Source organism: Rhagoletis pomonella, unplaced genomic scaffold, assembly GCF_013731165.1.
Source record: "Rhagoletis pomonella isolate Grant_MI unplaced genomic scaffold, Rhpom_1.0 Rhpom_scaffold_05112, whole genome shotgun sequence".
Classification (NCBI taxonomy): Eukaryota; Metazoa; Arthropoda; class Insecta; order Diptera; family Tephritidae; genus Rhagoletis; species Rhagoletis pomonella.
The window spans coordinates 1-13,166 of record NW_023463657.1 but is presented as its reverse complement, the minus strand read 5'-3'; the positions used below and the strand labels follow the sequence as shown (position 1 = coordinate 13,166).

Here is a 13,166-nt window from a genome sequence, read left to right as displayed (position 1 = left end):
CAATCCAGACAACTTTTTTAATGTGGTTTTATTCCCCTCAGAGTATTAATGAAATCACATGATTTTTTTTTTGGGGGGGGAGGTCATTTCCCAGCTATTTTCTGTTAATTTCTTCTTCATTAATGGGATTCGTGCCTTCAGGTAATTTAGTGAGATCTTTTTTACCTATCTGTAAATGCATTTAAAGTAACAAAGTTAATATTTTTCTATTGAGCAGTGCTATGTTTCAAGTATGTATGCAATAAAATTTGAGCATTTAAATATTTCCTAGCCAAGGAGAAATGCATAAAAAATCATTTATATGCATACATACATACATGTTTGTAATAAGTAGATTCAACTCAATTTCTATAGCCGAAATCTTTTTTTTCGTTATTCTTTTCTTTCGCTTAAAATTTTTAAAGGTTGTGCAAATTGCATGAAAATGGTTTATTTTATGGGTGTCCCCTCAAAATGTAATAATAATACCTCAACTACCACGAAAACTCTAAAACATTTGTTGAACTGAAATTCATTAAAGATTTTTGTATGTATAAATGAAAAGAATATTAAAAATGGCGCCGCTGTGGTGTAGTGGTTAGCAGTGTGCGCTACCACACCGCCGGGCCTGGATTCAAGCCAGGGGTCAAAGCAACACCGCAAAAAATATAGAAAAAAGGTTTTTGTTAACAGCGGTCGCCCCTCGGCAGGCATTGGCAAACCTCTAATCGTGTGTAAGCGCCAATCCATTATTATTATTATATTAAAAATGTACTCTACTTGTTTCATATTGATCACTATATCTCACTACATATTTATGGATATAGGAGTTCTTATTATGCATTTGCCTACTGGGCATATCCTTTATCAGTATCAAGCTGTAATCTAGCGTTAGAATATAAAAAGCAGCGGGTATAGTAAACGCTAACACATGCACACACTTAAACAAAAGCAGTATTACACACACACTATCGCACAATTAAATGTTCCACAATATAAAGTACACTATACAAATATTAAATGTATGTACGTATGTATGTATATACACTATAAAATAATTTATATTCTATGCGAACTGTCTTCAAATGATTCTTACTTCTTTAATGTTGTCTCAAAATGAACATTTTAATTAATTTTCAATTGTATATACAAATTTTATTCAAGATGCACTTAAACAGCAGCTTCAGCACACTTGAGCAAAAAAGAGATTTATTTTCTAGTTTTTAGTTTTGAAACAACTTCAGAGCGTGGAAAATGAATATACACCCAAGCTTAAAATTTGCTTAATTTCATATTAGCTTAAAGAACACACTTATGTTAAATATTTCGCTCCTTTTCGAAATACATGCTTGTTGTCTAAGAAGCGTACATACATATTTATATAGCTGTATGGTCGAGTATTAGAAACTCTTATATATTTTTCTTTTTCAAACCCTCTCAGTAATGAACATGTTATTTTATTATTATACTTATTAATTCGTTATAGAAAATAATGTTATATTGTGGCTTCTTTTATAAATTTTAGGTTAGATAAACTTGTATGCCACAATTTGGGCGTTCGTCTGGGTTTAATTGTGCGTTCTATGTTCTCTACAGTTAATCGCGATAAATTCTTTATAAATTCTCTTATTTTGTTATATTACTTGTGCATCAACCCAATATTTAGAGGATGCGGCGAAAGAGCTGAACCGAAGTGTCGTGACCACTACATTTTAGAAGAGATTGAAGTCGACTATATCAAAATGGGCGATTTTTCAAAAGCTTCTATAAAGAGTATCTTCGCATAGTTTTCTAATGCTACATCTTTTTTTTTGCATTTCTGTGCATATCTTATTGAGAGTGATGCATTTCAGAATTCTTTACAATAATTACTTATTTTTCATGCGACTAAAAAAATTTCTGCCTTGTGTCCATCAAATACAGAAACTATTTTTCTACAGGGAATTAAGTGATTGCAAGTGGTACGTAAATAAATAATATAAAAAAACTTTTTAATATACAACGCTTTTATAAATGGACTAAAAAGTAGAAAATAATACTTCTCAGTCCCATAGAATTTGTTTTGATAACTTTTGATTTTGAAATTTTAGCAAAAGTCATTATAAACAATCTATGAAATGAAAAACGTGGAGCGCATGCAATACAAAGCATTCGATTTAATTGACAATAGTCAAACTACATAACGTAGACCTAAAATTTCTACAGCGAAAGTAGAACTTTGGAATCGATTTTAAGCGGTCGTTATTCATATACCCACATACATACATACATATATTACTTTTCATATCAATTCAAGTGTATTACATGCGCCCCACGCTTTTCATTTTCAATTTCATAGATTGTTTATAATGACTTTTGCTAAAATTTCAAAATCAAAAGTTATCAAAACAAATTCTATGGGACTGAGAAGTATTATTTTCTACTTCTTAGTCCATTTATAAAAGCGTTGTATATTAAAAAGTTTTTTTTATATTATTTATTTTCTACTTTTTAGTCCTGTCTGAATAAAAGTTTGCAATAGATATTAAAATAATTCAACGATATTAATAGAAAGGTGCACACACATGCATTTACATATGTATGTACATACAAACGAGCACCAATTAATTTTATTTAAAGAATGGCGTGTCGTCTATTTCCGGTGTAGCAAACGTAGTACATAGGGCGACATCTAGATGTCATCTACCTCGCCCTATTCACTATGCTTTTTTATAGGAGCTTTTCAAAGGTTTGCTTTATGGTGTCGGACACACAACATTGAAAGCTTCTGGAACACAACATTGAAAGTTTCTGGAACACAACATTGCAAGTTGATAAAAGCGTTGTAAAAAGGAAACATATATTTTTTATCCGAGTCGCCTTTATGATCAAGTAAGTTTCCCTCAATTATTGCATCGAAATTTGCAGTTAAGGGTAAAGAGATTTGATTGATTGTGGTTGTGACAAAATTTCACATGTTACTATCCTACTTATAAAATATGAAAATCCCACCGTCGCATGAGAAGTCTAAAATGCGCCCTTTTCCCAATTTTATATCTGAACTCACACTCTCACCGATGCATTCGGTGGGGAACTAATTTTGGTGGCATTATTCATATGTATATGTACATACGCATGTTTGTATTAAAGGTTTTTATGTATTTCTTTTTTTCTAATGGGTTTATATGGGTTCAGTCCACTTATTTAGAACATCAAAAGCAATGATTGCAACGGACTGCCAAGGCTACATTTTTTGTGGTATCTGCCAAATTGCTTAACCATATAAATACATATATTATTAATAGTGTTTTAAGCGTTTAGGGTTTTGTTTCGCAAAATATTTGAATTCGAAATTAACAACAAATTACAAGATATTTATAGAATAATTGCATATGTCACAACAAAAGATTCAGTTAATTGTTTGCCGGTACCTTAGCAACTGTAAATACAAATTCTGAGGATTTTTGAAATATGCGATTGTTGGTGCCTACTTCTGGCAAGGTTAGCTTCTTACTAAATATATATATATATTTTTGTTGATAATTAAAAAATATTTATATTGCTTCAACTATCAAATATCACGCAAATAATATGCATATAAAATTTTTAATTTTAATTTTATCGTGTATATATTAGTACTAATTAAAACGCACGAATTCTTACATTCGAGAGCCTTTCTGCTGTAGCACCTTAGCGCGATCGTTTAATTCCAGTTCACGGCCCGACGATGAACCGCATTCTTTTGATACTACGCATAAGAATTCGTTATTTTCGAATGGTCCATAATTTGTATACTGCATGCCAACGCTAATTAATTGTTCAAAATGCCAACCATCTGATAAAGTTGAGATCATCTGTGTTTGTGCAAATATATAATTCCATTAGTTAAAATTTTAATTAGTAATGCATAAATGTCGAAATTACTTGTGTTAATTCCTGTTCTCGACACTGCAACACACGATATACACGTTTTTTATCAGCATGTGGTCGCTAAAATAATGAGAGAAAAACAATTATATTTCTGTCGTGTAGTGTTATATGAATATGTAAAGCCCACCTGATCTCTATGATTTATACATTCCTTCAGTAGTGTTATCAGCTGTGTCACATTGTAGAATTCAGCTTCTTCTAGAACTCCTTCCTCGGAAACGCCATCTAAAACCAATTTACCATGCCGCAAATAGTTCAGCACTGGCGCAAAATATTTTGGGTCTCTATCAATCAGGTAGGCGCCTGTTTCGTCCTACAATTGCATGGTGTGTATAAATGGTTAATTTATGTACTGTGAAAACTTTTGCAATTCGCGTGCATAAGTATATTGAAAGAATACCAAAAAAGATAAAATATTTGAGCTTATTTGGTTTGACTTTGAACTACTTAAATTTTAAATTGGGGCGCTTTACTGTTTATGTATGCAGCTGTCTACCTTGCCACCCTCAATCATGTCTACCTCAGAACAATAACCTACATACTAGGTGCATACACACATTTGTATTTATGCACATTTATAGGAAAATATTTGTGTGCAACTTAATGATTATGCACACAAAAACAAGTCAGTGTAATCTGGTGAACTATCATGATTTGCTAAATACTGCAGCCGCAATTGTTGGCATAACTATTTCAATCCATTTTCTTACCCGATCAGATATTAAATCACAATCCTCTTGTATAAGACGTGACAGAAACGAATTTGGGTCACGGGAGAGCGTGGTCTTTGTTGTTAGAAAGTATGTGCCACCCACATTAAGCTTCACCCACTGGTCTGTGCCCTGCTTTTTCAGCATTGGACTTTTTCGTGAATTTATATTTATTGTTGTCATAACTATATCACTCTGAGCGGTCCGCAACAGAATTATAGTGTTATGCTTTATTAACCTCACTTTCAACGATACTTTATTGGAAAGAATATCTGTAAAGAAATGAGACCACAATTAGTAAATATAAAAGGCTCCGAGCAAAAAACTTCAAGGATTCCACGTGTATGTTTGTACACCTGGAGTTCGCAGTACAGAGTATGTACGTACCTTGGAGGATTGGTTCGTTACTGCACAATTGGTTGCAATGTAAATGCAAGAATTTCTGATGCAGCAAAGGCAATAAGTAAATGTTAACGTTCAGCAGGTATGGAATGTTTTCTATTTCTCTACAAAGAGCCTTATTACCCGAACAAAGATGCAATTGACGGGCGTTCTCAACTGCAATTTTATTACTCTGTTAATTGATTCAAAAACAATTATCATCCAAACCCACTTAAGAATGGTTTGTTTTATGTCTGGCAGAGTATATATGTATGTCCTTTATCTGTAAAAACATTCACAAAAGTTTTCAGAATCAATTCCGCCACCGATTATTTTATTTCCCTTTTTATTTGTTGAAAACACAGATTAAATTCTTTTCACTACTCGCTCTTTTTTTTATTTGCTAAATTCTTTTCACTCACTTCTATTTCTTCTAATTAGGGATGAAACGATACGAGTATATACAAGTACATATGCGATACTTTTCGTTCGATACCAAAATTTCGATAATTGCTTTTGAACCAAGTACAGAGTAGGTATCGAAAAACAAATACTTGTATCGAAACCCGATACTAAGGCAAATTTGGCTTCGTCAATTTTTCTTCCATTCTTAAGCGCATTGTTGTTGTTGTTGTTGTAGCAGCATACAAATTCCCCAAAGACTTTTTGGGGAGTGTTGCTGGAGTGACAGTCCTTGGCCAGATATAAATCTGGGTCGTTCCGATTACGTAGACCCGGCTGTCGTGGGAACGTAAGCGCATTGTTCTTCATGTCTACTTAATTTCCAGCAAAATCCGCGAGAAGGCGACAAATTCGAAGTCTAGCTCTGTTATTTTAAGAAAAGAAAAAAAAAACACAGTTGATTAAAAAAAAAAACTTCTTATGCATGGATCACACGATCTGTACATTTGTACAAATTTGTGATATTTGACAGTTATAGAGTGTGGTTATTTGGAAGTTTTTTTGTTGAGCTAAACTTATTCTCCATCAAACCAGATATTCGTTAACTTATGACTTAAATAATTAAATTTAACTTGCTTAGGTCTCACACCCGATTTACATGATTCAAGTACTTGAAAGCAATTCTTGCTCATCCTCTTTTATGTTTTCTATTTTCTTTTACACGTTTCAGTTCTGTTGAATTCATGTTTGGTTCTTTAAATGGGAAGCAACGAAAATGCCAAAAGCAAAGCAAGAAAGTTGAAACGACTTGACGGTACAGACGCATGTGTACTCGTCCCATTTCTTCTCACCCCGTCTCTTCCACATGCGAGCAGAATTGAATTCAATACTTGAACTGTGTAAAAGCAGTCATACGGAATACCTCCATAGCCAAAACTTTGATATGAGTAGGTATCGATACTATAGATCCGATATTTTTTAGATATCGATACAGTGGCCCGTAGTCATAGTCAAAATAAAGTCGACTTTAAAGTTAGTTGCAGCTTTTTGACATAATTTTCAATGGGATATCTGTCAAAAAAGCTGCAACTAACTTTAAAGTCGACTTTATTTTGACTATGACTACGGGCCTTTATTTCGCTATTACTTCCCATGAACCAACTAACAAGATCACGCAATCGGAAAAGAATGAAAAAAGTAAATTTCTGAGCGTTTTTGACATCTGCCTAAAAATGAAAACAAAACAAATATAAAAAGTGAAACTTGATGACAATTAGCAAAAAAAGTTCATAAAATATGGTTTTAATGATTGAGAGTGTTTTACAATCGCATATTATCGGCACCGGCCGATTTTTCAATGCCAACGTTCTGACCACAAATGTGCACCCACTTTTCACGCAAATTTACGCCTCTTGGCAAATCAAACAGACGCACAAACTTGTTCCAATCACGAAGCACTTCATATTATATCATAAATTTGTAATAAATCAAAATTTCTAATTAAAACCGCTGCAGAAAACACATAAAATCGCTAAAATATCACTACGAAGAGGTAGAAGACGATGTAAACAGAACCAAAAAACATCAAAAAACGCTACGAAAACTTTTTTCTGAAAATCGATTACAAATACAACGATGGCGGATTACGTGATCTGTAGTCGTTGGTTCATGATTACTTCCAAGTAAAGGTATCGATACTTGCATGGTATCGTTTCATCCCTACTTCTAATACTTTTGTTACTCAGAAAATGCAACCCTGCAGTCGGTTGTTCGCCCATACTCTGGCATCACCATTTTCGCTGTTTCTTATGCACATTCTTCGTTGGTTTAGCTGTTTAACTCACCCTGCACTTCCGGTAGTGCATACCAATGACTTCCGGTAGTGAATACCAGTGATTTCGTTTTTGGCCAAGGCGCATCAATTACAGGTGATAGCGATAGAAGCTATGCTTCTTCTTATGAGCACGCTTGTGTCAAATTATCGTCCGTTTTGCTTTATTTACTTATGAACTTATACATACATATATACGTATATATATACCCTGCAAACAAATTTTCCCGAAATCTTTAAGAGTGTCGGAAATCTGTTACGATTCTTTTAGAAATCTGTAAAGAAAAACATATGAAGCAGTTGACAAGAACTAGTAAAGAAATTTCTGTACCATTTCTTAAAGAAAATTCTTAAAAAATTGTGAAACCTTTCAGAATTCTATGAAATCCTGGTATGCAGGGTATACATATACATACGAATATGAATAGATAAAGAAGATGTTGATGACACAAGGAGTTCATACCAACGGTAAATGTTGTTTTTGTACGATTGCTACAACCTGTAGTTGTTGAATCATGGTTTTTGGCTTTCATCCGTCGTCTGAGTTCATCAAGTTCATTCGGATAGGCGCCATATATTTTACTCGCTCTAACGTATCGCAGGGTTGCAAAAGAAACCCCGATATCTTTCAGTTTACCCCAAATCAAAATAGATTGTTATCGATTGTTTAGAAGGTTTTCGTTTTTACTCCATAAATTCTGCGAAATTGATCTTATTTAAAAGTAATCTTAAAAAAATTACGTATGTGTATTTTTACATATTTGTTTAAGATTTCGTCCTTTGCTGGAAATGTGTACTGTGTATATTCCTATTAGAGTTTCTATCGATCACTTCTTATCAGCTTGAGATTTTCGCCAATTCAATATATCTGTAAATTTATTTTATTAATGAATTAAAACGAATTTCTTTACTGTTAATATTACATTTTAGAGTTAAAAAGTACGAAATGATTTAATTAGTTCGTTCCTTGACGACACAATCTGGCTACATTTCCTATTCTACACCCGCCGAATTTCACTTATCAATTATTAATCGAACGGTAAGCACGTAGAGGGTAAAGGTTTTGGTTTTTTACACACATATAATTAAAAAATTTAATGGATCTTTGTTAAATCGAGATTAACTAAATCGAATATATTTCAGTATTTCTACAGTGCTCAGCGAAAGAAAATCAATAAAAATGGTCAGCCAAGAGGTAAATTTTCACTTGCAAACAGGGTGCGGCCACCAATCCTATAAGCGATTATTTGACCTTTGTCTTTTATTTTGCAGGATTTTGATAAAGCCGCCGAGAATGTTAAGAACTTAACTTCTACTCCATCCGATAATGATTTATTGGAATTATACAGTTTGTACAAACAGGCGACAGTAGGAGATATCAACACCGGTGAGACAGCAATAAATACCTAATTACATACGTATTTCACTTATCAAGACAAGTTTATGACTTTAATTCGATTGTGATTAGGCTACATATATGAATCCATCAAGCAATCATATAACTGTTGATTTGTATGTATGTTGGAATTATTATTTAGTAGTTCTAAATTATTTGAAGTTCCCGGGGTTTTGGTAACTCCAGTGTGCAACCTTCAGAATGAATTACCTATTACAATTGGAATACATATAAATTGACGAATAACTAATAATTATTAAATTGGGGGAATAACCTTACATTGTATAGACCGCCGTGTCCCGACAATGGATCTTAGGTCTAAAAAAAGTTCTGAATTAGAACTAAATATGACGTGGCTCGAGTTGTTTTTTGCACTATGAAATATCACCTATGAACTATTAGGTAAAATATTTTTAATTTGCATTCATACCTTTTATTGCAGATAAACCCGGCTTCTTGGACTTCAAAGGCAAAGCAAAATGGGAAGCCTGGAACAATCGTAAAGGTACATCGAAGGATGACGCTATGAACTCTTATGTGGAGAAAGTCAACGCTTTGGTTCAGACCCATGGATTGAAAGCTTAAAAATTATAATTATACATCTGAAATTACGAACCAAAAGAAATGCTATTGAATACCAGTTTAATCATTTACCATTAGATATTCCATTTTCTATAATTGGTATTGAATTTTGAAAATAATCAAACTAATAAGAAAACCACCGTCTGTTTCCGAACGCACGTTTTAATGCACAATTTTCTATCTTTTATTAACATAAAAATAGTCAGCTTTATAAACTTTTTGTATTTTTGAGTGTTATTAAAATATAGACATAACTTAAAACACACTTGTGTAAAATTACTCAAAATATATTTCGAAACAGGAAGGGGAATGTATGAATATCAACATGTCAAGGGGGGTGGATTGTTGGTTTCGAAATCATTTTTATAATAAAATACATTCATATTAGGTCTGCGGGTTCTATGTCGATTTTTTGACTATCTGGATATTCGAATATCGGCATAATCGGATCTAAAAATTAGCAAAAAAATAACAGTTGCATTAATGAAATGCTCATTATCTATTATACAACTCTATTCAGTAATTTTAATAACAATTTTACGAATCCGTTCAAATACAGTTTAGAAAATCCGGACATCCAAATGTACGGATATTAACCAGATATGTGGATAACAAAACGTTCCCACGACAGTCGGGTCTACGTAACCGGAACGACCCAGATTTATATCTGGCCAAGGACTGTCACTCCAGCAACACTTCCCAAAAAGTCTTTGGGGAATTTGTATGCTGCTACAACAACAACAACACCATAACAAAATGAACGGATATTTACCGGATATCCGGATTTTCTCCATATATACGAATATTCAAACGGATGTGCGGACAGACCCAGCCCTAGTTCATACTTTATATGTACTATGTAAATACATAAATACATCTCCGAACTGAGAATTACTGCAAATGAATCTGAGCATTATATCATGCTTTAATGCAAATAATACTTAAGAATGCGACATCGGTACATTGCTAAAAAATACAAAATATTTATATCCGACATTACGTGGCATTAAATGCCTATTGAAATTTCGGCCCATGCCGTCGTGCCTTATTCCTTATATTACAAAAAAAAAAAACTAAATGTAAAGTAAATCATCATTAGTTATTTCCAATTAAGTCAGATGATTGTTCCTTTCCCTCTCCGCGTTAACTTCTTTTGATGACCTTTGCCTTTCGTAGAATTCACGCTGCAATTCGCGTAAGTTAAGTTCTAGGGTTTCCACTACATCAAAATTCATTTCTTGACGCGCTTGCTTTATATATGCTTTTATAATATTTATTTGTTCAATGAGCGGATCTTCGCTTTGCGATATATTTACTGGCTGTGCCGACCAGTTATCCAGCGAACGCAAATCGGACTGTAAAATATAAAGTTGTTAATATTATACTAAAAACACGTCATAAATTTAAATATGTATACCCCATATGCGTAATCGCCGTCATTGTTAGCTTTGTTTTGGAAGTCATTGGTGTTGTTTGCTAAAGCCTGTCGTTCATATGCTTCCATTGCTAGACGACGTTCAGTTTCGATACGTTGTTCAGCTTCCATACGCTTACGATCTTGTATTTTGCGTATTTCTTCCTCTGCAGGCAACGGTGGTATCGAAAGCATTTTATCTTTGATTAGTTGAATGCAAGATAAACGTATTGACTTTTTTAAAGCTTCTTCACGACTACCCTGCTGACAAGGTAAAGCCAATATGCGTTTACTACGCAAATCAATAGCTTCAGCCACTTGACCAATTTTGCCTCGCAATGCACTTGCATCTGCTATAGTGAATATGGACTCCCCTTCGTAAAGGCTGCTAACAATTTTCAAATACATTTCGATGTCCGGCAGCACGTCTTTCCGCAACTGTTGTATATCAGTATAAACTTGAGAAACAAGTGGATGGTATGTTCGACTTTCATGCATTTCTTGCCGGGTTTCTAAAAGCCAGAGACAATGATCGCAACAGCGTATAGCAGTTTGCTGAGGATTTGAGGAATTTGCGTTAACGGAATTTTGCAGCTGTTTTGCGGCATCACTTTGTGACATAGCCAAACTAGCGAGTTGCACTGTAATTTCCGAATAAATTCGACATGTATTAGATGTATAAGGGCCGTTTTTACAGCGACGAGTTAACTCTCATTCAGCAGTGAACTACAGGTTTTGAGTACAAAAATTGAAAGTTAACTGCAGAATTTGAGTAAGCCCACTGTGGAAACGGCACGCGTAAACGGATAAAAGATATAAAGGAACTAGGTACTTACGCGCATTTTCTATTGATAGGAACTTTGAACAGTCATTGCACATAATACTTCCGCAGAGGCGACAGTGATGTTGTCGCCGAGCGATATGGAAATTTTTAGCACAACTGGGGCATAACTTTACAGAACTACCATCTAACCAAGTGACAATCTGCGAATATAAAAGTTTGAGCGCATATATTCTTACTCACATTTACTATTCCCAACACAACGTCTTACATTGCGTTCATGTTGCTTGCGCAGGACCGGATCAGTTGGCAAATTTGTTAATAATTTATGCAAACGTATAATCAATTTGTTTGTTTCACTAGCATAACGTTCCAGTCGAGGGTTCCTTACCGATTGATAATACTCCAAATGATTGCATTCTGCCCCAACCTCCTGGTGATCCATAAAATTGTAAACATTAGTGCGCGTCCTTGCATTGCTGAAATTTATTTTGTTATTAGCAGCGGAGGTTGCACCTGCTGCATTGCTCCCTGAACCACCGCCGCCGGTAGCGCCGCTAATCGTTGCATTTCTTTCTAAATTTCGAGAGAGGTCAAAAGCTTCGTCAATATTCCGTATTTTATTTTTAGCTTTCCAAATTATATCCTTGAAAACAGATTTAAGTGCGTCTTGTTGCTCTGCATGTGCCCTTTCGAAATGCACAGTTAAGAATTCAGCAGACTTTAGGTCTTCCCGACAAATTGGGCAAAGGAATCCTTCCAATATTTCATCGGATTCGTAATCATCTGGTTCACCGAATGGATTCGACATATTGCTCAATTCTTATGTACTATCCTGTACAGAATTCTAGAAAATTCAATTACTATCTTGTCAATATACAAATTTTAATTCCTTTCGCAAATAAATAAAAGAGATGTGTGGGCGTTTTTTGCAACTTCACCAAGCACTCAGCTGATTTGTTTATTAATCGAAATGTTATTGATGTACAAATGCACAATATCCGAGTACTCGCCCATAATAGGGTGACAACTAGGAATGTTCATGGCACGATAATCGGTTTTTTGAATCGATATTCCAAGATCGATATATCGAAGACATCGATACTTTACCCGCAATATCGATATTTAATTTTAATTTTATTTTTCATCTACAAAATAGTGTATGGGAAAATACTGAAGTAGGTTTAATCAGCTGCAGGAAATAACACAATTAGGTGAGTTGATAGGCAGGTCCAGGCAGGTCTAATATTCTATTCAAAAAGCAGCATCTCTGCGGGATTGATTAGTTAACTTGCTAATGGAGGCTGCGTGGAGCAGAAAAAAAATCATTGTGAGGAAATGCTGTTAATATAATAATAGAGACACACTTCGGGAACGGCTTTGCCGTGCCCTATGTACACAAAATGCAGCGATTCCTCCCAGCGCTACACTTGCATCTACGCTTCTTGCATCTTGACGGGTGTCGCAACCCTGCAAAAATCGTTGGACCATGTAGTCTATTTGTGGTAAATTGGAGTACTTACAAAAGTGTTCCTCTGTCATGCTGTAGCGGACCAACTCGTGTCTCTGCGCCAGCTTATTGTTTGTTATCCGATCACTGCTCGTTTTTCAATGAAACGTGATTGAAGTTGAGCATTTGAAAGCACATTTGCATGTCTGGCTGTAGCTGAACGTGTAGAGATGCTCGCTGTTAGTTCTTAGCTCCCAGCATGTTCGGGTTCGAATGCCTCTGACAACATGTAATTTTTAATTTTTGTCTTGGTTTTTATTAATTTCGAAAA

The 13,166-nt window shown here is 34.5% G+C and overlaps 3 protein-coding genes across 3 annotated transcripts; 1 reads left to right on the top strand and 2 right to left on the bottom strand.

Annotated features, from left to right (window-relative positions):
• Nucleotides 1-3,613: 3,613 nt before the first annotated feature.
• Nucleotides 3,614-5,439, bottom strand: LOC118755006 (BTB/POZ domain-containing protein KCTD5-like). The gene is made up of 5 exons (XM_036489866.1): nucleotides 4,986-5,439; nucleotides 4,599-4,870; nucleotides 4,016-4,201; nucleotides 3,883-3,948; nucleotides 3,614-3,812 (listed from the first exon to the last, which is right to left on the bottom strand). Exons 2-5 carry the CDS (start codon nucleotides 4,779-4,781, stop codon nucleotides 3,618-3,620), a joined length of 630 nt encoding a protein of 209 aa, XP_036345759.1. The 5' UTR covers nucleotides 4,782-4,870; nucleotides 4,986-5,439; the 3' UTR covers nucleotides 3,614-3,617.
• A 2,753-nt stretch (nucleotides 5,440-8,192) lies between these two features.
• LOC118755008 (acyl-CoA-binding protein-like) lies at nucleotides 8,193-9,469 on the top strand. Its single transcript, XM_036489868.1, has 4 exons — nucleotides 8,193-8,251; nucleotides 8,356-8,407; nucleotides 8,485-8,599; nucleotides 9,051-9,469. Exons 2-4 carry the CDS (start codon nucleotides 8,393-8,395, stop codon nucleotides 9,191-9,193), a joined length of 273 nt encoding a protein of 90 aa, XP_036345761.1. The 5' UTR covers nucleotides 8,193-8,251; nucleotides 8,356-8,392; the 3' UTR covers nucleotides 9,194-9,469.
• Nucleotides 9,470-9,944: 475 nt separating this feature from the next.
• Nucleotides 9,945-12,415, bottom strand: LOC118755007 (rabenosyn-5-like). The gene is made up of 4 exons (XM_036489867.1): nucleotides 11,657-12,415; nucleotides 11,441-11,588; nucleotides 10,608-11,245; nucleotides 9,945-10,545 (listed from the first exon to the last, which is right to left on the bottom strand). The coding sequence occupies exons 1-4, from the start codon at nucleotides 12,194-12,196 to the stop codon at nucleotides 10,300-10,302; spliced, it is 1,572 nt and encodes a 523-aa protein (XP_036345760.1). The 5' UTR covers nucleotides 12,197-12,415; the 3' UTR covers nucleotides 9,945-10,299.
• Nucleotides 12,416-13,166: the final 751 nt, after the last annotated feature.